This window comes from Littorina saxatilis, linkage group LG9, assembly GCF_037325665.1.
Source record: "Littorina saxatilis isolate snail1 linkage group LG9, US_GU_Lsax_2.0, whole genome shotgun sequence".
In the NCBI taxonomy this organism is placed as follows: Eukaryota; Metazoa; Mollusca; class Gastropoda; order Littorinimorpha; family Littorinidae; genus Littorina; species Littorina saxatilis.
In genome coordinates this window covers 31631373-31657586 of record NC_090253.1, presented here as the reverse complement: position 1 = coordinate 31657586, position 26214 = coordinate 31631373, and the positions used below count along the sequence as shown (strand labels likewise).

General features: G+C 43.4%; 1 protein-coding gene and 1 long non-coding RNA gene across 2 annotated transcripts in view; one reads left to right on the top strand and one right to left on the bottom strand.

Moving 5' to 3' along the window:
* The window catches only part of LOC138975882 (acyl-CoA dehydrogenase family member 11-like), a 55482-nt gene extending 32265 nt beyond the window's left edge, over positions 1-23217 (bottom strand). Inside the window, exons 1-5 of the mRNA XM_070348656.1 lie at positions 22855-23217; positions 21066-21298; positions 3869-3968; positions 3089-3212; positions 2410-2552 (exon numbers count right to left, since the gene is read on the bottom strand). Coding sequence (XP_070204757.1) covers positions 2410-2552; positions 3089-3212; positions 3869-3968; positions 21066-21298; positions 22855-23115 — 861 coding nt within the window. The 5' untranslated portion in view covers positions 23116-23217. The remainder of the gene's footprint in view (positions 1-2409; positions 2553-3088; positions 3213-3868; positions 3969-21065; positions 21299-22854) is intronic.
* LOC138975877 (uncharacterized) lies at positions 9851-12130 on the top strand. The gene is made up of 2 exons (XR_011458786.1): positions 9851-10586; positions 11819-12130. It is a non-coding gene; the product is annotated as an uncharacterized lncRNA (long non-coding RNA).
* Positions 23218-26214: the final 2997 nt, after the last annotated feature.

Here is a 26214-nt window from a genome sequence, read left to right as displayed (position 1 = left end):
CCCGCACACAGCACGACTCACCACCCAGTTCCTCACCGACCACCATGTCCAGGTGCTTCCCTGGCCATCCATGTCGCCAGACATGAACCCGATAGAACACCTCTGGGATGAATTGGACAGACGTGTGCGCAGGCGAGAAGAAGCGCCGGCAAATCACCGCGATCTATTGCAGGCACTTCAGGAGGAGTGGGACACCATCCCACAGCAAGATATCCGGCATCTGATCCAGTCCATGCCCAGAAGGTGCCGGGCAGTTGTTGCTGCTCAAGGCAGTCACACCCCCTACTGACTTGACAGCCTCGGCACCCAATCGTATTGATTGACTGATTGATTTGAAGATGCAAATGAACTGTGTGTGCATTCAACTGTGTCCATACCAAATTTCAAACAAATAATCTAAATATTGGATTTTCTGTTAATTTTTTCGAAAAATAAAACAAATTTGGCAAGTAGCAACTATGCGTTTCTTTTTTTGAACAGTATACTATATAGTTGTAGTATATAGTAGTAGTAGACTGTAAATAATGATCGACCTGCGATTTGATACAAGCTCCTGTGGTCCACTGTACAATACTTGTAGTGTGCATGACTTTTTCCCATAGTAGACTCCACAATTCCTGGCTCTTTCTTATATTTCTCCAAGAAAATCTGCTGCTTCTGTTTTTTAGACTTGGTACAGTTATCCGAAACTGGCACATTTTTCCGCTTCATTTTGCCACGATTGTCCAGACGATCGCACGTGCCAAAAACTGAACAAGGTTTCCACAGCTGAATACTCGCTGTCATGGTTATCTCCCTTCGACCGAAACCGGTATCAGTTGTGCCATTCCGTTATCAGCACACCAACACCGGAAAACGTATTCTAGACTTTTGTCTTAGGCATATTGTGTGCGTGTGTCGCGTATTTGCGTACCGATAATAATTTGGCGTACAAAATACGCCCAAATCGTACTGGTAAACAGGTCTGTGTTTGCCACTACGCATTTTATGTCGTTTAGTAAAGATTGATCATGCAAAGAAACGCCCCTTCTTTATTCAATTTTTAGCCAGGAGATATATGAACAAACATCAACATGGTAAGAAAAAAGAACCATGAAACATAAGCGACTGTTGTTGTGATACGCAATGTCATGTACCAAATGCCGCTAAAATTGCCTGTAATAGTCCCCAAAACAGCAAAGCAAAATACACAAACGTGTGTTTTACTTTTTTTCTTCTGTTTTGTTTTTTGCTATGCCTGTCTGTGTAGATCTATGATTTTGGATGACTGAAGAAGTGAAGTCCTAGAACTTTAAAATTATGTTTTCATTTGCAGATAATCTAATGTAAGAGGTTCACATTTACATGTTTTAATCTTGAAATGTGCAATCATTTATTTCAGTTTGTGCAGTCACTTTGTAAAGTCACTTTGTCTGTTTTAGTAAAAATTCTGATCATGCACTGCTCCTTAGTCTATATCTCTGTGTTTGAGGATAACTCTGGTGTGACCAGTGTGATTGTCTTCCCCTGCTACTAAAAACGTCTGTCTTGTGTAGAGATACAATATTTCTAATTATTAATGCAATTTTTGCATTTAACATTTAAAGTTTAGTATTTTGGAATTTTCTTCTATGTTATTAATGAATATTTAGAGTATTTTGAGGCACTAAAAGTAGTTGGTGCAAAGAACTAGTTTTGTCTGGCGGAGAAGAGAGTGATTATCCTGCAATTCTGGAATTTGTCCCCCCCATTTTCTGCCACTCTTCCCTTTAGGTATGTTTGCGTTCTTTTATTCATTCTTGTATGAAATTGTTGTTTTAGGACTTAGTTTTTAGGACTTTACGATGTATTTTTCTTGGTTTTCTGCAAGGTCTGCATGCTAGGTAGACAACAGAAAGTGGAACAAGTTATTTTGTCCACAAACTACGTTCTTCTTTTATTGCTAGTATGAACAGAAATGTTTTCTTTAGACTGATAGTATTGTTTGGCAAATTATGTGGTGAATTTTCGAGTTTTACTGAGAATTCTATGGCTGTCTGGAAGAGGAAGATTTCATGTTAAAATCTACCGTAGATGGCTTTTGTTTAAGAAAAGTTGTCATATTGAATGATAGGTAGTGTTCATTAATTCACACAAGTATATTCCAATCTGGGTTGGGGTTTTTTTGGGGGGGAGGGGGGCCCCGGGGGGGAATACCATTTTTGTCTGATTTGAGAAAGAATATATATTAACTTCACATAATCCCACATGTTACCTCTAATATTGCTATGGACTCAGTTTTGTTTCCAAATTTTTGTTTTATTTTGGCAATTCTTGCGTTATTAGATTTGTTACGTTTTTTCTATTGCTCTGTGTACAAAAAGGCATGTGGCACGGACAAGTCAAGAACAAGGTGGACGAACACGAGTGTATACAGAACAACAAAGGTACCTCTACTGTGTTGCCATCCTTGTCAACCACCCTGGCCAAGGTGAAGGTCATGTCAGCATCTGTAGCTGAGGAGAACCACTTGTAACCATAGAGACGGTATGTGCCGTCTCCTTCTTCCACTGCCACCGTCTCTGTGCCTCTTGCTGTCCACAGACACACACACACAAAAACATGTCTCATGACAACGTGCCAACAGAATGTTCTTTTTTGAATTAATTAATATAAACAAGAGTTCAATTGCAAAATCAGCCACATATGCAAAAGACACTAATAATAGAAACAGTAATGCCTGTTTTGTACAAATAAATTTAACACATACAGTGATACACCAAAACAGTTAGCAACAAACCAATTTGGAAGTTTACCAGACAGTCCCTTAGTTAGTCAGATCAGGTATCATCAAGTCAGTTAATAAAAAGTACAGAAATGAAACATTATGCCCACACACAGAACAATGCATACAAAAACAAGAATGAAGTTACAAACAAGACACACCCACATAAACACAGCTGCTCACTCACATCATAAAATCATTCTCAATGCACCAATCGACAGATTGGTGAAAACAAACAAGTTGAGTTTAACAGTAATTAAAAACGGGAAGAAAAAACAACAACAACCGAAACTGCAAGAGAAAAGCTAAACGTTTTGATTCACAGAAAAGCAAAGCACTGCATACCAACGTCAGAGCCACCTCGTTTCTCAGTCATCCACTGGCCAGACGTCCAAAACTCTGCTGGGTCACGTGATGTCAGGTGTTTAAACGGTCTCTCCACCAGCCATGGAGCTGAGGACTGGATCGTCTGCAGTCATTTTTTTTAAAAGCATGTTACAGATCTAGACGACAAATAGAAATATTTCACATGCCTATGTTAATTGTGTACAAATAACGCTAATGTACAGTTTTTCAAAACGTAAAATCTATCTTGCACTTTGAAGATTCTACTGTTTAAAAAAATATGTTTGGTACACTTGCTGAACACACTGATAAATCTAGCAGTTCCAGACAAGGAGAGGGATTGCGCTAAAACCAGGATGTTACTAAGCTCTAACTAAATACGTTGGAACCCCCCTTTTTTAAGAACCCCCAATTTAAGACTTCCTCCATTTGATGACGTTAGCTTTCCAGATCTTCTGTTCATATCCTCTGTAAACTTACCCCCACTTTGAGACAACCTCCTTTTAAAGACTAGACTTTCTCAGATTTTAGGAGGTCATAAAAGGGGGGTTCCACTGTACATATACTACCCTTCCTAATTGCTGACCAACACAGTAATACAGTAAAACCTGTCTATAACGATCACCCACGGGAAGACCAAAACTATTGACAGGTGTTTGCTTAGGAAAGTTAAATTGTATACAAATAAATTCATCCTGGATACTTTGGGATGGTCATTTTAGACAGGTGGTTGCAAATTAAGTCGTCGAGTTGTGGGCGCCACGACAGGTTTGACTGTACCTCAATGATTTTGGCGGCACCATCAGCCATGGCCAGGGGACAGCTGTAGAGACCTGACGATGGGCCGTACAGGAACAGCTTGCTCATCTGGTACAGGCGACTGGAAGGCAAACAATTATATCATACACACATGACATACAGTGCAGAACTCACAACAAGAACTTCTTGGCAATCTTGTGCTTTCTAAGCATATGTGACCCTCCACCACGGAACGAGTCGCATGTCACCTTTGCATGATTTTCATATTTTTACATTTTCCGAAAGAGTGTTGTATGCTCTATCCAGTGGTGAAAACCGTTTTAGAAAAGAGCGAAAACTGTGACTAAGGTGACCCTCACACTGTTACCAGACACTCCCCGGACTTATATTAAGCCTAGCGCAGAACCGCGCGAGGTGACATGCGACTCATTTCGTGGTGGAGGGTCACATATAAAGTGTACTTTAAACAGCAATGAAAGTTCAAAAAATGGTGTACTGGCCTTTGGCTAGTGATTCTGAAAATTTGCCATGAGAACTGGTGTGAGGTTTAGGCATGCTAAATATATAGCCATTCAAACAAACTGTTATCGTTTAATGCTGTTAAATGCTATTGCAAGTGTGTTCCATAAAGTTTAAGAATTGCTTGTTTCATGAAAGATTCCATTGTTCTGTAAACCTCATGTGAGGCGGAGTGGGGCTTTAAGTTTAACCAGAAGTCTATTATCTAGAAGTATTTATCTACTATTACCAGCAGTCGACATGCGGTGATACATATGCCCTTTGACCTTTCCTTGGGGATATCCCGTACTAAAAATAGAATACGGGATTATGGAAAAGCTGTTCAAGGGCACTCATGCACTATTTTCGATTTTCAATACACGACTCAAAACCTTTGGAATAAATCAAAAAGAATAAAAATACAAGAATATAGAGTTCAAAAAAGAAAAAAAAGAGTAAAAAAAATCATGTTTTACAAAAGTATTTGGGGACTCGAACCCGAGACCGCCGGCATTGGATTTGGAGGCAAACGTCTTACCACCCAGCCACAAGACCGCTTACCCTATGGCCTATCGGCGTGAAAATTAAGACTTAAACTGCCAACATAACTGCCACGTGCCCGGTTCAGTTTCTGAATCAAGAATTTGTTGACTTGTCGTTTTCCCCGTTCGTATAAAGTGTGTTTTGTACGTTTTCTTGATCTCATCATTGCATGTAGTCGCGGTGTTGCCTATAATACAATACATTTTCACCAAGCCGATGTTACTAAAAAAAAAAAAAAATTAATGGGTAATTCGGCGGCAGCGGCTGGGGATAATGTCCCGCTGTAAGTACTCAATATATATGCAACTTTTTAAAATTATTTTGATTCATTTCAGAATCAAAAACATTTGGAATGAAGCAAATAAATAAAATACAAGAATTACAACTTCAGAAAAAAATAAAAATTAAATTGCCGTCGAAGCGAATCGAACCCGGGATCACAAAAGAAGCGGGTTACCAACTGAGCTAATCTATATCTGTCAAACAGTAGGCGAAGGAGATTTAAACTTCAAATATTACACTTGAGTTCTTGAGCTTGGCGACGGCTGACTGGAGTTTTCGAGTCTCTCTGTTCGTGTTTGTGTACTGTTCTCTATATCTCACTGTTCGGGGCTAATTCAGTTCATAACTGACCCTACGCTCCCGGTCACTTCGTATAAGTTTGGAAAGCAATATGAAGTAGCGATAATTTCAAGCGTGACTGACATTATTGATACGAAATGCATTGACCAATCGCAGAAAAGCGCTGACGTCATTGCATGAAAAAATACCCCAAATCCTCTATTCTCCATGACATACATAGAGAATACTACATGGCTTGCTGTGTCGTACCAGATTTACACGAGTTGTTTTTTTAAATAGTGAACTGCGAGCGAAAGCGAGCTGTTCACTATTTGAAAAAGCAACGAGTGTAAATCTGGTACGACACAGCAAGCCATGTAGTATTCTGTTTATCCTACATTATATACTTCTGTGCCAGATCTAACTAAAAGTCACCGACAGCGCTATTGCCTTTGGATCAACCCGCTTTAGAACTTCAAACCACTTTACTCAATTTGACATTCATTCCTCCGCCATGACACACACTCTCAAACTAGGACAAAGTAGTTTGTCTTTGTTAACACTGTTATGTTTAATTTTGAACATTGAAGAAATAGATTCGAACAACGAAATGATGGTCACTTCAAAATATACCAGATAAAAAGAAAAGCAGTGGCCACAGGATAAAAGAAACCAAAAGGAACAACAACAGCAAAGCATATCCTTCCGCGACAGGATGACAGTCAAGTCGGAGCCAGGCGAGTCGACAGATGGTCACTTCTCGGTTTGGTGACTGGACAAATATTGGTTGATGTTGATGGTACCAACGTGCACAGGCCTTGCAAACAGTGTTGTTAGCGTTTGCTGGGATGTGATTGTGGCAGTGGCATTGGAGACGGCTGGAGTTGAAGTGGCCGTGCGAATCCAATGTGTCGTCTGCCGACACTGGCGACAGCTCCGAGACCGGTGCAGTGCCGTTTAGCATCAGACTGAAGCCACGGTGTTCCTCTTGGGAAATGCTGCTTAACGTTGTTGTGCCCAGATAGCTGCATTATTTTGGTCGGAGGAACGTTATTCTCGGAAAGTTTCTGCACTAGGAACTGGCGTGCAGAGTGGTTGGTGTAGATCTACCTCGGGTTGATGATCCCAGCTTTTCTTCACATGTCGCCCTGGCATGTTTTGGATTGTCTTTCGCAAAATTGGAGATATTCTCTGCCATTACTGTCTTCATGCAAGGACACGTCTCCTCACTGCATGTGCCTGTGAGGTGTCACGCTGCGCAGACCAAAGTTGACTGTGTTTTGCCACCACAGAGTATTCAGGATTACTTCTAGATCTGCGACTCCGAGCTGTTTTGTCTGCCACAGCTTGTCAACATCTTCATCTTTCAGCGGTTGAGCCCTGTTAGGTAAGTTGCCACAACCTTCCTGTTTAACAATCTTCTGCTTTGTCTTCACGACTTCTCTCAGTTACAAGTGCAAATTCGGGGCCGTCTATAACGGGTGCACAGTACTTTTTAGACTTCAACTGTCGATGGATGCTGCTGAGAAGGCCCCTCAGCGTGGGGATGGTTCATACTCTTTGCCATCCGGTTTTTTCAAACTCATGAAAAAAGAGCAGAGAATTTTGCATAATTTTTGTGGTTGGATGGTGCTAATGTTTCTTTTGTCCCCGTGTTTCGCCATAAACGTCGATAGGCGACGTATATCGTAAACCGTTTTTCGGAGAGTGTTCTTGTTCTTGTATGTCTGAACGAATGAGTCTATTGGAGAAAAATCATAAATCATGGATGACTCGCTTTTTTCTTCATCGACTTCGTCATTCGCGTCATCACCAAACATGTCTTCGAACAGCTCATCACTCAAAAATTCTTTCAGTGTTGACAAATCGGTTTCGTGGCAGTTGCCATTTTGTTGCAAAAGTAGTTCTTCATGAATATGTAATTACTAATTTACATAGCATGACCTTCCGGTTGACCTCATTTACATGATATACACACGTGTGATTTGAACGATTTTTATCTCACGGGTATCTCTCTCACGTATGTAGGATAATAAGGAGTTAGTTCGGGAGAACGACGATCTATGGACGGTTTATTATATAAAGGGAAGCAAGCAGGTAAAAATGGGCGCCGATAGAGCCAATGAACAGGGATGGAAACTTGTAGTATTTCATTCATTTGTGGTTTAACTGAATTTATATAGTTTAGCACTGTTATTTTACTTACTGTTAGTTTAGTCTGCTTTTCTGTTCAAGTTTCACAATTTGTACGTTGTAGTGTGGGTGGGTATGTATGTGTGTGTGTGTGTGTGTGTCTTGTATTTATGATTCTGGTATTATAATGTAAAGCTCATGGAGCTGTTACCGGGACTTGGGGTATAGAAAAATTTATTATCATTATCATTATAGCATTGTTATTAATTAATCTAATAGAAGAAGCCAGACACAGTATGCAACTCATAAACCACACACTTATTGACGGCAGCATTAAAGTCAATTTTTCAAAAAAATTTCCTTTTATATTTACATCTGAATGACTCAATGAGATATGAAAATGTAACAGCATCGCTTAAAGACAGGTCCAACAAGTCGCGTAAGGCGAAAATACAACATTTAGTCAAGCTCAGTCGAACTCACAGAATGAAACTGAACGCATTGCATTTTTTCCGCAAGACCGTACACTCGTAGCATCGTCTGTCCACCGCTCGTGGCAAAGGCAGTGAAATTAACAATACAGAAAAGCGCGGTAGCGGTTGCGCTGAGGAGGATAGCCCGCTTTTCTATATCTCTATTCTTTTTAACTCTCTGAACGTGTTTTTAATCCAAACATATCATATCTATATGTTTTTGGAATCAGGAACGGACAAGGAATAAGATGAAATTGTTTTTAAATCGATTTCGGAAATTTAATTTTAATCATAATTTTTATATTTTTAATTTTCAGAGCTTGGTTTTAATCCGAATATAACATAATTATATGTTTTTGGAATCAGAAAATGATGAACAATACGATAAACGTATTTTTGGATCGTTTTATAAAAAAATAATTTTAATTACAATTTTCAGATATTTAATGACCAAAGTCATTAATTAAATTTTAAGCCTCCAAGCTGAAATGCAATACCAAAGTCCGGCCTTCGTCGAAGATTGCTTTGCCAAAATTTCAATCAATTTTATTGAAAAATGAGGGTGTGACAGTGCCGCCTCAACTTTTACAAAATGCCGGATATGACGTCATCAAAGACATTTATCGAAAAAATTAAAAAAACGTCCGGGGATATCATTCCCAGGAACTCTCATGTCAAATTTCATAAAGATCGGTCCAGTAGTTTAGTCTGAATCGCTCTACACACACACAGAGACAGACACACACACACACATACACCACGACCCTCGTCTCGATTCCCCCCTCTATGTTATTGTTAAAACATTTAGTCAAAACTTGACTAAATGTAAAAACCAGATGATCTCCAACATCACAGCATGAGTTCTTATTTGACTTATTCTACTATATATTTTACTCAACTTTTGACCAAACAAGTCAATTCTACAGGAGAACATCATCATTTAGTAATGCAAATGACTCGTGAAAACAGTTATGGCTCACCGACTCAGATCTGGCCAGGCTTTTACATGACCACACCCCTCCGCTTTATCACAGTAAAACACTGCATAGCTTTGGTGCTCTCTGTGCAATAACAATGTCTTACAATTATATAAAGTAATTTTGTAAAAGCAACCAATGGCTTTTTAAGAAATTAATTCCAAAATAAATTACCATTGTGCATTTGTGGCCGCCGGCCATTGTAAGGAATGCAATTTATCTATGTTACTATTGTTTTTAAAATTATAAACATTTCCCCAGGAGTGCCCCTTTAAAAGAGCAGCCACGCTGGTACCATAGTTAATTCGGGCTGCGCCCCGATCGCCTATCCCAGTTAGTGACCTGTTTGCCACACACGCAGCGAGCTTTGAAATCACTGCCTGCCCATTGGCCACTAGTGGTCAGTGCCGGCGCAGTCCCGCCAAACTCGGTAGCGTGCATTCTTTTGGTTCCACGACTTTAGAGAGGCAAGACGTGGGTGTACAGCTGAGCTCCAGGAACCACATGGTAGGCACAGACCGGTTTCGTACTTTATTTGAAAAGGCAGGGTGTGCAATTTAGTTAGCAAGCATCCCAGTGTACACGTAATTGTCTACACGCATTTTTCTACCAACAATAATGCATTTCAATAAATTACATATCTTATAATGTTGTTTCCAGACTTTTGTGTAGACAATGATCGGCGAGTTTACTGGAAGAAAGACAAGTTTATATTTCTATGTAGTGGGTATTTTTACAAGGGCCGTATAACGATGTTAAGATTTGTGAGGATACAATAATGGAGTTAAGGTCGAGACTGTGAGGTAAATTGTGTTGGAATTAACGCAAAGGGACCGCGTGGTTGGCAGAGACCACGTGTTACATAAATAAGCTATTAGTTCATTTGGCGGTTGGCATAACGGGACAAAGGCCCATGAAGTTAAATTTAGAACACTGGATGCTTTCATTTTTGCTGCTAATGTATATTATGGGACGTGCTAAGAATTACCAGTTTGCTGACGAAAAACCTTCTTTTTGTTTGTTGTCATAATGGGATAAAGGCTGATGAAGCCAGGACCCAACACTGTGTACGTCAGTCGGCGGGATTACTGTAAATATAATTGAACGTACTAATCCCCGTCAGTTTTCCGAAGAAATCGTTGTTTTGGTTGGGGTAATAGTGGAGCCAAACTAAGTGTATTTTGCTGACTTCAGAGCACAAGGTATGTGCGAGAGATCTGTACATTACATACATGTACCAGCGCCAGTCCGGATAATGATTGAAGTTGTGGAGAAGACAGGATATTGAAGGCAGAAGAGTTTAGATTAGGAATGCCGTGAAAGTGAAGGGTATTATGATTAAAGAAAAGAGATCCAGCAGTACATTCATAATGTTGGGTTGGAAAGCTGAATTTCGGTTGGAGAATGTGGTAGGCCATGAAGAATAGGCGTTTGGTGGTTAGAACCCGATTTTCATGAGAACTTATAATTATACCACAGATGGTGGGTACGTGGAAGTAACAGCGGCGCGGCCAGTGATGACATGAGCAAAGGCCAAATCCCCTTTTCTCCGAGGTTCGTTGTATGTTTTGTGTACATGTATTTTATTAGTTAGTGACTATAATTATGTTGTTTTTTATCCCCGTTATTGATAAGGCTTCAGGCTATGGTGTGATCGCTAACCCCATTCAGGCATTTATTGCTTTCTTCTTAGTCGCCCATGAGTTATTCCCCTTTTTATGAAATAGTTACATGACACATGCCCTTGATAGGTTTAGCACACTCTGTATTTGATGGACTCTATTTTTGTTGGTTGTTGTTTGGTTATGTAACAATGTAATGAGGTTTTTTGTTCCTGTTTTCTTTTATTAAGTATGCCTTGTACTACCATGTAATCACTGCATCCGTTCATGCAGTTATTGCGTTTTGGTTATTCGTCCATGTTATTCCCCTTTCCATGCAATGGTTATATGTCCTTGATAGCTCCAATGGACTCTAACATTTTTCTTCTGTTTTCTACGTAATAATGTAATGAGAGCTTAATTGTTCTACTACCTTGTATTGATTATGTCCTGTAATATTATGTAATCACTGCATCCGTTCATGCAGTTATTGCGTTCTGGTTATTCGTCCATGAGTTATTCCCCTTTCCATGCAATGGTTATGTGCCCTTGGTAGCTCCAATGGACTCTAACTTTTTTTGTCTGTTTCTTACGAAACAATGTAATGAGAGCTTTATTCTTTTTCCTGTTATTGGTTATGCCTTGTACTATTGTGCACTCGCTGCGTCCTTTCATGCAGTTATTGGTTTTTATTACCCGCTCATGAGTCTCATAATTTCCCCAAATGAAGTACTCATGGTGACCCTGAAATTATAATATCATTCTAATGCATTGTTGGTTTGACTTGTACCCTTGTCCCCATCACATAACATGCTAGGTATAAAGTCCGGCGATGGTAGGGAAGTACACAGTCACATGCTTTATGCGACCGCAAACTATTTCTGTCCCCTGGTAATTTTGGACGTGAATTTTGGTCGAGCGTGCTTAAACCTAAACCATGGCAGCAAGGGACTCATAACTATGACTCGGTTCATAAACTTTTCCCTGAAATGCTGACTTCTTAATATTTTCCTTTTTTTGACAGGATACCTTACTACTTTCATATTTCTTTTGTTCCGGTTAACATTGTTTTTAGTATTGCTTGTCATTTTAATGTTTATAATTATGCTCTAATGCACTTGATAATTTGTGTATGTTATTGTTTTATGACGTGTGTACTTATATCGTATATCTTATATCATTTAGGTTCTAGGTGGTGAAATAAAGTTGTGAAAGGACAACTGGTGTTTGTGTGATGGTTCCCAACCCCCCCTTCATGTGAGCTGCAACCTATGTGGCCCACATAACATGGCGTCGCCGACAGGATCCTACCACATCACCAAACACCACCACTGACTAGAACCTCGGAGATATCTGCGCAACGCAAATGGGGTAAAGTACAGACCTTTGATCTTTTTGTACGTCCTTGATGAGAGCTGCTGGAGGCTAACAAGATACCAAGCCACCGACGGAGTTGGCGGGCAGCCGATATGAGAGGGGACTGCTACACAAACAAAACCACTCCTCAGTAGAAAGACAATTGTTTTGTCCACCCACGTTGGCCAGAGCATATGGAGGTGTGATGGAACTGCCACACGGAAAAAGTAGACTGTGTTCAAGAATCGCCCAGACATAATTTTGATGTTGTACGCCGAGACTTTCGTTTTTGTGTATACTGTAATCGGTACAGCTTCCTGTTCCCATGTTGTTGTTGTTTTTTTAGAGAAGGTACTATAGTGTTTGAAACCCTTATTTGAGGGCTTGTGACATTGTAAACACTGTGATTCTCTCCGCCAAAAGCTTGTTTTTTGTTGGATGTGTTGACCCCAAAACGTATATTCCTAGCCAACCCTATTTGTTTATTGAATCTAACTTGGTAAACAAACAATGGAGGGAGAAAATGAAGAACCCCGCGAGGGCCTCAGAATAGTTGTAGTCCCCAGCGAGAGAACCATCCCCATTTTCTCGGGAAGCCCAGGAGCGTTAGAGGCATTTGAGAGTGCATTGAAGGAAACCTGGGAGACCAGAGCCATCACTGGGGACCCTGAGAGAGTGAAGGTAATTTGGGATCACCTAGGGGGGGAGGTCAAGGATGAGCTCCGGTGCCACCCAGAAGCAACACGTAGGTACCCTGACCAAGTGCTGACCATTTTATCCACGGTTTATGGGGACAAAAGAAGTGTCTGCCAACTTCTGGCAGCCTTCAACCGGGTGGTACAGAGGGCTGGAGAGCCGATTCGGCAATATGCAAATCGACTCAACAAAACCTTTAGGGACCTGACATCCAAACAGGAAGCCGACCGGCAGCAGCCACTGGAGCCCAAGGTTCTTAGGGACCAGTTTCTCCAAGGGCTGAGCGAGGCCATTCTGGCCAGGCAACTAAGGGAAGGTATACACCAGAATCCCGACAGAACTTTTTTTGAGGTGAGGGAGGAAGCCTTACGGTGGGCCGAGGGAGAGAGGGAAGCAGGGGGGCAAAACACACAGGTAACTGTAGCCGCATCACAGTTAGAAATGAGGGAGATGATGCGCTCCCTGGATGAGCTGCGACAAGTAGTAGCCTCGCTGGAGAAAAGACTGAGTGAGGGCCCGAACCCTAGTGCAGGAGCAGATGTTTCAGGGTGGCGGGGAGTACAAAATCACCGAAGAAAACCAGAATTTACAGAGGACGGACAACCCATTTGTTTTAAATGTAGAAAGTCAGGCCATATCAGTCGATTTTGTTCGGGAAACGGGCGACCCCAGCAGCCGTGAGTCAGACTGCGGGGAGGAGAGCTGAAGACTCCATGGGAGGGTTAGTGGGGACATGTCCACGAGCAGAGGTAAAGATTAACGGGAGGAAGGTAGAGGCACTATTGGATACAGGATCACCCATATCGATAGTTGACGAAGGAACGTTCCGTCAGTTGTGTGGGGATGGGGGTCCAACGTTAGTGGCAGCCGACCAGATACTCCGGGTGACAGCCGTTAATGGCCTAGAAGTGCCGTATGTGGGGTACTTTGAGGCCGACGTTGAAGTTGGGGGGCAGACAATCTCAAATCGGGGCATTTTGGTATCCAAAACGACAGGTACCCCTAGTCCAGAACCAATCCTGCTGGGCATGAATGTACTAGACCATGTACGAGACCTCCCAGGCCTACTGAAGAGAAAGATAAGTGGGTTCGCCAGAGTAGCCAGGGGTCAGCCAGCATACATACCTCCAAAATCAGCCATGGCAGTCCGGGTTACGGGAGTGGGTAATCCGGGAAGGGGAGAGAATCCTACGACAGTACTGGTAGAGGGTCTGACTGATGCCATACCAAGGGGTTTGATTGTGGCCAACACTTTGAGCCACACACGGGGGGGCACCTTTTTAGTCAAAATGGCCAACCTGACAGACGAACCTGTGACACTAAGACCGGGTACCAGAGTAGGGACGGTACAGGGGGTGAAGGCAGAAGTTTCCCATGGGAGGGTAGGGGTAGATGTACAATGCAACCGCATCCATGTCACAGTAAACCGTATAAATGACCCTTTCCCCTCCCACGGACCAGCGACGTTGACATGCCCTGTTGACGTGAGTCAGAGTGAGTGTAGTGCTAGAGAGAGACAGCAACTAGAAGCACTAGTCCGAGCCAACTCGGACATGTTTCTTCAAGACGACCATGACTTGGGGTACACTGAGCGTGTACGCCATGGAATGAGGCTGCGCGACGACAAGCCAGTGGCTTCAACATTTCGGCGGGTTCCACCTACACAACTTCAAGAGGTCAAGGAGCACATCCAGACTTTGCTTGCAAAAAACATCATTCAGCCGAGTCAGAGTCCCTATGCCGCACCAGTAGTCGTCGTGCGCAAGAAAAACAACGAGATTCGCCTATGTTGTGATTACCGCGGAATCAACGCTAAGACCATTCCAGATGCATATCCACTGCCACGCATCGATGACTCCCTGGATGCGTTGGGGGGGGCACAGTTGTTCTCCACGCTTGATCTGGCAAGTGGATACTATCAGGTGGCCATGAAGGAAGAAGATCGCGAAAAAACAGCATTCATCACACCCTTTGGGTTATATGAATACCGGCGCATGCCTATGGGATTGTCGACAGCACCAGCAACCTTCCAACGCCTGATGCAGACCACAATGAATGACATGGCGTTTCAAATTCCTCTTGGTGTACCTGGATGATTTACTGGTTTACAGCAAGACCTTTGATGAGCACCTCGAGCGTCTACAGAGGGTCTTCAACAGATTGAGGGAGGTAGGGCTGAAGCTAAACCCACAGAAGTGTCACTTTGCCAGAAGGAAGGTTGAGTATCTGGGCTACACAGTATCAGGAAAAGGCATCGCGACATCAGAGGAGAAGATCAAGGCAGTACGCTGTTGGCCAACACCAACGACTCTGAGGGATGTCCGTTCTTTCCTGGGGTTTGCAAGTTACTACAGACGCTTTGTGAAGGACTTTGCCAAGCTTGCCAGACCCCTGCATGAGTTGGTTTCGAAGGCATATCAACAAGGCGCTACCAGCAAGAGGAAGTCAAAGACAGCGGACATCAGGGCAATGTGGGATGATAACTGCAGTGAGGCGATGAAACGACTGCAGGATGCACTGACGACAGCCCCAATACTGGGCTATGCTGATTTCACCCTGCCCTTCATTCTGGAGACCGACGCCAGCATGAGTGGGTTGGGAGCAGTTCTCTCACAGCAGCAGGATGGAGGGATGAGAGTCATTGCTTATGCCAGTAGATCGTTGAGACCAACCGAAAAGAACATGAAGAACTACAGTAGCATGAAACTGGAGTTACTGGCCCTGAAGTGGGCAATGAGTGAAAAGTTTCGCCACTACCTATTGGGAGCATCAACAGTAGTATACACAGACAACAACCCATTAAGCCATCTTCAAAACGCCAAGTTGGGAGCAGTGGAGCAACGCTGGGCTGCTGAGCTAGCCGGTTTCAACTTCACAGTGAAATACAGGTCAGGGAAGTCAAACGCCAATGCCGATGCACTGTCAAGACAGCCTGTAGAGAAACCACAGGGGTGCCCAGAGGAGTGGACAGCTGTCTCCTGCGCCCAGGCGATACAACCGGTGTTCAGCGGAGAGACCTCAGTGTGCCGAGACACGGTACCAGAGCTGGGAGAAATCGCTGAAAAGGTGACGCCGGCAGAGATGCCAGAAGAATGGAAGGGAGTAGCCAGTCCTTTCCCCTCTCTGGACCTAGAGCAGCTGAGCCGCACACAGCAAGAGGATGAGGCACTTGCAGCTGTGTGGCCACTGGTCATGCAGAAGAGGGCGCCAACAAAGAAAGAGATAAGGGACTTTCCACCAAAGGCAGGAGTGTTGGCTGGACAGCGGAAGAGGCTGAAGGTAGATGGAGGCATCTTGCTAAGGGAGAGAATCGACCCGTCGACCGGCCCAATGACACAGGTTGTAGTGCCTGAAGCCCTGCAGGCCACTCTTCTTCATCTGATCCATGACCAGTGTGGACACCAGGGTGCGGAAAGAACACTCCAATTGCTCAGACAACGTGTTTATTGGCCCCACATGCATCTTGATGTTGACCAGTGGTGTCGTCGGTGTGACAGGTGTCAGCATGCGAAGAAGCCCCCAACAACTACACACACTCCAATGGGAAGCCTGCTTGCATCAAAACCATTGGAGGTCGTTTGCATAGACTTCACGCAACTGGAACCTGCCAGCGATGGAAGGGAAAATGTGTTAGTGATGACCGACGTATTCACCAAGTACACCATTGCAGTGCCCACCCGCGACCAAACAGCTGAGACAGTGGCCAAGACGCTCGTCAAGCAGTGGTTTGTGCACTACGGCATTCCACAGAGAATCCATTCCGACAAGGGCCGATGCTTCGAGTCTGACATAGTGCGGCAGCTGTGTCTACATTACGGAATTGAAAAGTCCCGTACCACATCCTACAACCCAGCTGGCAACGGGCAGTGTGAGCGCTTCAACAGAACAATGCATGACCGACTCAAGACGTTGACACAAGAGCACAAGTATCGTTGGACGCAGCATTTGGATGAGGTAGCATATGTCTACAACTGCACACCTCACAGCTCCACAGGATTTTCGCCGTTCTACTTAATGTTTGGACGGGAACCTCGGCTGCCGATAGACGTGTTCCTGCCAGAACACAGCCCCGAATGGGTCAACCAAACCCCAAGTGGCTGGTTGCGAGACCATCTTCATCGCCTGAGACTAGCTCATGACAAGGCGGGGGAGAGTTTGCGTCGAAGCGCGGCGAAGAGGAAAGAAGCGCAGGATCAAGGATCGACCAAGCCAGACCTCAGAACTGGTGATGTGGTGGTTACCAGGCTGCATCACCAGGGCAGGTGCAAGATACAGGATGTCTGGGGAGAGAGAACTTTCAGCGTCACAGCGGTGCCAGGACCCAGTGGAGGGCCCTACACCATTCGTCCCACAGATGCTGAGATGGGGGGGATGCACCCAAACGGGTGACGCGCAAGGAAATCCGGAAGTTCTACCCACCCATCTGGCCCCACCCCATGGGTGTGCCAGAAGCTGCACTTCCCCATCCCGACGTTGAGCCAAGAGTTGCACGCTACGTGGATTGGCGAGTCATGCTGCCAAGACGTCCGGGGAACCCCAACATGGCAAGAGGACACTCCCCTCCCCCACCTGTGGAACAGCCGCAACCAACACCCGCGTCAGGACCACATAGGTCAACGCGCGACAACAAAGGTGTTAGACCACGGCGCTACTGAGTGAGTGTAAATGACCCTGACATGACAATGACTGTGACCCGTGTTGACATTGTACCCATGACAGCCTGCGTGTGAGGGAGGTGTCGTCTTGTATAATAATGTGTATATTAGCTCCAGATTTCCCAACCCCACTGCGGGCTAAGGTGTGACGGTAACAGGGTGTATTCTTGGGTAATCTTTCTGCAGCGATGACAGTCTCACTAGGCCTGGGAGGTACCTAGGGGAAGAGGGTAACCCACCGTAACATCTACTTGGGAGCTGGGTTGGTAAACTTAATTGTCCCCACTACAGTCCATTTGCTTAAGGCTCAGTAGATCGTGAATAAGGGCGGGTAGCCAAACGAAAAAGGGGGATGGATTAAGGAAAGAATCATCTCCTAGCAATGCTAAGTCAGTCCTGGTGCACCGGGGAATAAGATTGATGTACCAGCGCTTAAAAAAGCAACTTAACATTTTGCTGAAAGGTTAGAAAGGGTTTGGATAGGAGCCTTAGAGAGGAGGTAGTCCACCACCCAGATGATAGGGCTGACAGAAAATGCCTAGAAACCCCAAATATACTGCTACCCCATGAGATGCACACATAATGCCCTGAATTGGTCAATGTGTAATACTGCCCCGGCTCTGTACATACTGCCAGAATCAACTGCTTTAGTTTTTTCATGTTAGGGATTTCAAAGCCCTTTTATATTTTTTGCTGTTGTAATATGGAATCGCCTCTATTTTAATTTGTTTTCATCACATTAGCGGCAACTCCATTATTTACTCATGTTCATGGAATGTACACCCATCAGTTTTTTACTCTGCCCGGCCCGGTTGTTTTTGGTACCGCCAATTTTTCATACATTTTGTTTTTGAAATGGTGACTTGTATTGTTTTCGGAAGTCACTCAGGCGTCAGTGTGTGATTCCTGGGGACCAGGAATTTTTGGCGGGGGAGATTTGTGGCCGCCGGCCATTGTAAGGAATGCAATTTATCTATGTTACTATTGTTTTTAAAATTATAAATATTTCCCCAGGAGTGCCCCTTTAAAAGAGCAGCCACGCTGGTACCATAGTTAATTCGGGCTGCGCCCCGATCGCCTATCCCAGTTAGTGACCTGTTTGCCACACACGCAGCGAGCTTTGAAATCACTGCCTGCCCATTGGCCACTAGTGGTCAGTGCCGGCGCAGTCCCGCCAAACTCGGTAGCGTGCATTCTTTTGGTTCCACGACTTTAGAGAGGCAAGACGTGGGTGTACAGCTGAGCTCCAGGAACCACATGGTAGGCACAGACCGGTTTCGTACTTTATTTGAAAAGGCAGGGTGTGCAATTTAGTTAGCAAGCATCCAGTGTACACGTAATTGTCTACACGCATTTTTCTACCAACAATAATGCATTTCAATAAATTACATATCTTATAATGTTGTTTCCAGACTTTTGTGTAGACAATGATCGGCGAGTTTACTGGAAGAAAGACAAGTTTATATTTCTATGTAGTGGGTATTTTTACAAGGGCCGTATAACGATGTTAAGATTTGTGAGGATACAATAATGGAGTTAAGGTCGAGACTGTGAGGTAAATTGTGTTGGAATTAACGCAAAGGGACCGCGTGGTTGGCAGAGACCACGTGTTACATAAATAAGCTATTAGTTCATTTGGCGGTTGGCATAACGGGACAAAGGCCCATGAAGTTAAATTTAGAACACTGGATGCTTTCATTTTTGCTGCTAATGTATATTATGGGACGTGCTAAGAATTACCAGTTTGCTGACGAAAAACCTTCTTTTTGTTTGTTGTCATAATGGGATAAAGGCTGATGAAGCCAGGACCCAACACTGTGTACGTCAGTCGGCGGGATTACTGTACATATAATTGAACGTACTAATCCTCGTCAGTTTGCCGAAGAAATCGTTGTTTTGGTTGGGGTAATAGTGGAGCCAAACTAAGTGTATTTTGCTGACTTCAGAGCACAAGGTATGTGCGAGAGATCTGTACATTACATACATGTACCAGCGCCAGTCAGGATATTGAAGGCAGAAGAGTTTAGATTAGGAATGCCGTGAAAGTGAAGGGTATTATGATTAAAGAAAAGAGATCCAGCAGTACATTCATAATGTTGGGTTGGAAAGCTGAATTTCGGTTGGAGAATGTGGTAGGCCATGAAGAATAGGCGTTTGGTGGTTAGAACCCGATTTTCATGAGAACTTATAATTATACCACAGATGGTGGGTACGTGGAAGTAACAGCGGCGCGGCCAGTGATGACATGAGCAAAGGCCAAATCCCCTTTTCTCCGAGGTTCGTTGTATGTTTTGTGTACATGTATTTTATTAGTTAGTGACTATAATTATGTTGTTTTTTATCCCCGTTATTGATAAGGCTTCAGGCTATGGTGTGATCGCTAACCCCATTCAGGCATTTATTGCTTTCTCCTTAGTCGCCCATGAGTTATTCCCCTTTTTATGAAATAGTTACATGACACATGCCCTTGATAGGTTTAGCACACTCTGTATTTGATGGACTCTATTTTTGTTGGTTGTTGTTTGGTTATGTAACAATGTAATGAGGTTTTTTGTTCCTGTTTTCTTTTATTAAGTATGCCTTGTACTACCATGTAATCACTGCATCCGTTCATGCAGTTATTGCGTTTTGGTTATTCGTCCATGTTATTCCCCTTTCCATGCAATGGTTATATGTCCTTGATAGCTCCAATGGACTCTAACATTTTTCTTCTGTTTTCTACGTAATAATGTAATGAGAGCTTAATTGTTCTACTACCTTCTATTGATTATGTCCTGTAATATTATGTAATCACTGCATACGTTCATGCAGTTATTGCGTTCTGGTTATTCGTCCATGAGTTATTCCCCTTTCCATGCAATGGTTATGTGCCCTTGGTAGTCCAATGGACTCTAACTTTTTTGTCTGTTTCTTACGAAACAATGTAATGAGAGCTTTATTCTTTTTCCTGTTATTGGTTATGCCTTGTACTATTGTGCACTCGCTGCGTCCTTTCATGCAGTTATTGTTTTTTATTACCCGCTCATGAGTCTCATAATTTCCCCAAATGAATTACTCATGGTGACCCTGAAATGGTAATATCATTCTAATGTATTGTGGGTTTGACTTGTACCCTTGTCCCCATCACATAACATGCTAGGTATAAAGTCCGGCGATGGTAGGGAAGTACACAGTCACATGCTTTATGCGACCGCAAACTATTTCTGTCCCCTGGTAATTTTGGACGTGAATTTTGGTCGAGCGTGCTTAAACCTAAACCATGGCAGCAAGGGACTCATAACTATGACTCGGTTCATAAACTTTTCCCTGAAATGCTGACTTCTTAATACTTTCCTTTTTTGACACATGTAGGATACCTTCATATTTCTTTTGTTCCGGTTAACATTGTTTCAAGTATTGCTTGTCATTTTAATGTTTATAATTATGCTCTAATGCAATTGATAATTTGTGTATGTTATTGTTTTGTGACGTGTGTACTTATATCGTATATATTATGTCATTTAGGTTCTAGGTGGTGAAATAAAGTTGTGAAAGGACAACTGGTGTTTGTGTGATGGTTCCCAACCCCCCCTTCATGTGAGCTGCAACCTATGTGGCCCACACACAGACAGGACCCAGGATGTTCAATTTCGGTATGTGACCAAATGGAGGACAGACCTGAGACCTCGAGCCGGACTGTTTTTACGGGGACGAGTGTTCCTTCAATCACCCTTGACCGCTCATACCTGCTGGCCCCAAAGTTGCGTTCGTAGGCCAGAGCGATGAGTCCTTCCTTTGCAGCTATTCCTTTCATGTCCTGCCATGCGGTGCTTGTCACCAGCCGGTCGACCCGACGACCCCACGCGTCTGTCTGCTCCACACTGGGCGGTTCTCGCTCACAGCGAAGATGCAGATCGTAGATGTCCGTCGCAACTCGATGACCAAACCGCTCCAGGTCTGCGTCAATCTCAGGTAAGGACTAGGCAGACCAAAACGACAACAAACATTAACAACTGTGTCACTACTGGATGCCTGCCCTAAGATTTCAAGGGAAAAGGAAACAAAGAGCTGGAATGCACCCTTACAAAAAAATGCCTTGTCGCGGGGCTTGCTGTACTTAAGCATGCAAATTAGGTTTGTATGCAATTGTATGGGTACCACTTGTCTCCGAAAACCTCCGAAAACCCCTGAAAACCCCATCTAGACTAACTAAATCTATTTTCAAAGTGAAGTATTGGACATGCCTGTGAAAAGTAAGCCTGATTCATGCTACATGCACCCTTATATAAAATTTGTGTTGAGAGCCGGATTTTCGACGAAATCGATGCAACAATTTCAATGCAAGGGAGGTAACTCTTGTTACTCGAAAGCACAAGTATTGATGACGTCATGTGATTAGTGCTTCCGCTCCTTCGTAAATCCTCGCACAAACACGAAAATAAAGCCATGAACGGTGAAAGTTGCAAATATAAGTCATGATTGCAAACAATTATGTAACAAAACCACGATCTAACTCTAAGGACGAATTTTCTTAGTTTCTGAGGAGGTTTTCGGGGGTTTTCGGAGACAAGTAGTACCGCAATTGTATCAGTATTCTTTGCCAAGCCCTGCCCACAAGCCTGGTCGCAATGTACGTCCTAGAGCATAAACCAACCTATTCATGGCTATCTGTGATGTCCTAGAGCCCTTGCCGCGGGCTTGCTGCAACAGAGTCGTGGCCACGACGTTCTTAGCTGTGAGCTTAATTGCAATGCGAACACTTGCAGCTTTAAAAATATAAGCAAATCAGAATATAAAGCTGAAACATATCGCAAACATATCTTCTTTCAAAAGTTTGCCCTTCCTGTCATAAAGCTGATGTTTTATCTTGTCAAATTACAACTGAAAACTCAACTGGGTACAGACACGTACTTTAAGTTATGGTAGATCGATTGAGCCCTAGCTTATACTCAACTGGTACTGCTTTGCTACAGTTGAGATAATCAAGCCAAACAACATTCTCTTTCAAGAAAAGTTGTCTAATTATCTGTTTTGTGGAATTCTCTCCCGGAATCAGTTCGAGTCCCAACAAGTCTCAATACTTTCAAAAAACACCTCTCATTACATTTAATGTCAAATTACGAAAAGTCACAGTGATGGAAGACTTCGTTCTGATTATTTTCATATTGATCATATCTGTCCATAAAGCATCAGTGTTTCATAACGCAAGAATGTATGTATAGCCTACAACGTGTATATATAGTCCTGTGAATAGTTTTTCTGCCTTGCTTATCTTTTGTAATTGTTTTACGTATATATATATATATATATATTTATATGTATTCAAGATTAGAGTAGTCCCTCTCTGGGCGAGGCCTGGTTGAAAAGAAGCTCGTTTATATTGCTTATGCCACAACCCTCGTAAAATAAAATTTGATTTGATTTGATTTGAATTAGTGTTATGACTTATGTGCGTTAGCACGCTCAGACCTGAGTGGACTGAACTAGTCTGAGCCATACTCTCATTCGTTGTGGAATTACATACACTTCTCTCACCTCAGCAGGAACATGCCGTGTCAAGAACGAACGCAAGAGCGAATCCTGAGTATACTGGTTGTCCAGTTGTGGTGGTTCCTGAGCGAAGCTGCCGACCTTTGCACTGGCGAAAGGAAACCGCAAGGCTGTAGCCATTTCTGCTTCTGCCAGTTCGGCAGACGATAAAGTTGCTCTCGCAGACGCAGATGTTGATTTGAGGCTCACACATGTTCGTTTGTAAATGCTGAAACTGTTTCGGCATAACCTCGCTGATTTCAGCATGGTGATGGTTCAGTTAACATTAAATCTTGCAAAAGGTATCCACACAGAAAGGCTAGTTCTGTTTCACAACACGGGATTAGAACGACAGAGTGACGTCCCCTAATGACACAAGGGAAACAATTCACTTTCGATTTTCGGTGCATGGACGAAGTAGAAAAAAAAAATAAATAACAGGGGCGGATCTGGGTTTTGAAAGGGGCTACCAGTAAGTTCGTCACACGGTAGATTCGTCACCGGTCCCGGTAACTTCGCCACAGTAACTTCGTCACAGTAGTCTGAGCGCAGCTCTCTCTCTCTCTCTCTCTCTCTCTCTCTCTCTCTCTCTCTCTCTCTCTCTCTCTCTCTCTCTCTCTCTCTCTCTCTCTCACCTCCTTCCACCCCTCCTTCTCCTCACATTGAGTTTCTCTGCCTCCTTGACAGTGAGGTTGAAGTCGTGTGTGTGTGTGTGTGTGTGTGTGTTAGTGAGTGTGTGTGAGTGTTTGTGCGTGTGTACGTGCGTGTGTGTGTGTGTGTGTGTTTTAGTGAGTGTGTGTGTATGTGCGATGGTGTGTGTGAGTGTTTGTCAGTGCGTGTGTACGGTCGTGTGTGTGCGTGCGTGTCATGGATGTGGGTGTATGTACGTCCGTGTCTCTCTCTCTCTCTCTCTCTCTCTCTCTCTCTCTCTCTCTCTCTCACACACACACACACACACACACACTCTCTCTCTCTCCCTCTCTCTCTCACACACACTCTCTCTCTCCCTCTCTCTCTCTAAAAAATGTGAATCTTTAATCTCTCCCACAAATCAAACATCTGAAAGCATAAGCATAAACACCCGCCCACCCCTGCCGGTAACTTCGTCATAGGTGACGAATCTACCGTGTGACGAACTTAATGGTAGCCTTGAAAGGGGGGGGTGCAAAGTTATTTTTTTTTTTTTTTTTGTATCTTATCAGCGAAGGCGCGAAGCGCCGAACCGATGGCGCGAAGCGCCGAGCATGCTAGGGGGGTCCGGGGGCATGCCCCCCCCGGAATTTTTTTTTAAAAAGGAAGCAAAATTGTGCAATCTGGTGCAATCTGAGCGTGTAAAGTGCTATTTTCAGGTGATACATTTTTCTTCTTTTTTTTTTTCTTCTTTTTTTTTTTTTTTTTGTCCCGCTGGGGGGGGGGGGTGCAATTGCACCCATTGCACCCCCCCCCCCCCCAGATCCGCCCCTGAATAAGGTAACCATGCTTGGGATGGCGAGAGAAAGATAACAAAAAAACTGTAAGAAGTAAAATTCAGGTGAGTTGAAACACCACTAGCTATACGATGAAGCACTGCATGAATGTAAGGTACACAAGGTCGCTCATCAGTACTATCGAAGGGTGGTTTTTTGTTCAGTGTAGAGTTTATACTAGATCAACGAGGCCGAGAAGCGAAATATCAACACGGCGAAAGATGAAAACGTCACACCGGGCCACACAGTGCAGGCACTGGCAATTATAAAACTGACCGGCCGCGAAAGTTGGCACGAAACGGCTGACTTCGGCCGGACAACAACAACAACAACAACAACAACTATTCCACCGAAAAGGGTGAACAGGTAGCTGTTTTAGCACATATTAACAGGTGCAAACAGCGGGTCAGTGTGTGACAACTGAGCAGCCTGTCACCCCTTTCTCCGCGGTCAAGTGAACTCACAGGCGATTCGTTGTTCAAGCTAATGAATGAGTCAGTTTGGTCATTAAAAATCGGAAGCTTGTAATTAAATTTGTTATTTTATTCAACGATCCAAAAACAATTTCATCTTATTCTTCGTCATTTTCTGATTCCAAAAACATATAAATATGTTATATTTGGATTACAAACAAGCTCTGAAAATTAAAAATATGAAAATTATGATTAAAATTAATTTTTCCGAAATCGATTTAAAAACAATTTCATCTTATTCCTTGTCGGTCCCTGATTCCAAAAACATATAGATATGATATGTTTGGATTAAAAACAAACTCAGTAAGCTAAAAAGAATAGAGATACAGAAAAGCGTGTTATCCTGCTCAGCGCGACCACTACCGCACTAATCTGGCTTGTCGATTTCACTGCCTTTGCCACGAGCGGTGGACTGACGAAACTACGAGTATGCGGTCTTGGTGAAAAAAAGCAGTGCGTTCAGTTTCATTCTGTGAGTTCGACAGCTTGACTAAATGTTGTTATTTCGCCAGTTACGCGACTTGTTTATTGTGTTCGTTCCGTGATTATCACTGTTTATTTTGTGTGCTTTTAGCTTGTTGTTGATTCTAACGTGTTTATTTCTGCACTAAAGCTATACAGTATTACACATTCTGGTTGAAATAAACATAGTTTAAAACATAGAGTATTCAACCAGCAGAAATCTGTCTTTGTGAATGGCTTTCCCGACTGGCTTAATGATCCCCCTCGCAGACTCAAATCTCAAACATGCTCCTTTGCCGTTATTGAAAGCATGACATTGACTAAAGCCGGATTTTTTAAAGATTATTATTATTTTAAAATTATTACTTTTGTGGGAGGATGATTTGTGCAATACAGAATAACGTAGTCTCTACTGTTAGGTGTGTCCGACTCGGACGTACAATTAATTATAAGGGGAGCAATTATACTTCACTGTCAATTGGGAACGATACGTAGGCTAGTCTCCCTTCGACCACTAGTGCAAGGCTTGCTGAGTACTTGCTATTTACTCTCTCTCTGCTCTTTGCTGTATCTCTCTCTCGCTCACACAGACACAGACACAGACACACACAGACACACACAGACACAGACACACACACAGACACACACACAGACACACAGACATAGACACACACAGACACAGACATACACACACACAGACACACACAGACACACACAGACACTGACACAGACACACACAGACACACACAGACACAGATACACACAGACACAGACACACACAGACACACACACACAGACACAAACACACAGACGGAGACAGACACACACACAGACACACACACACAGACACAAAGACACAGACACAGACACACCCTGACAGACACACACAGACACACACAGACACAGACACACAGACAGACACAGACAGACACACACACACACACAGACATACACACACACAGACA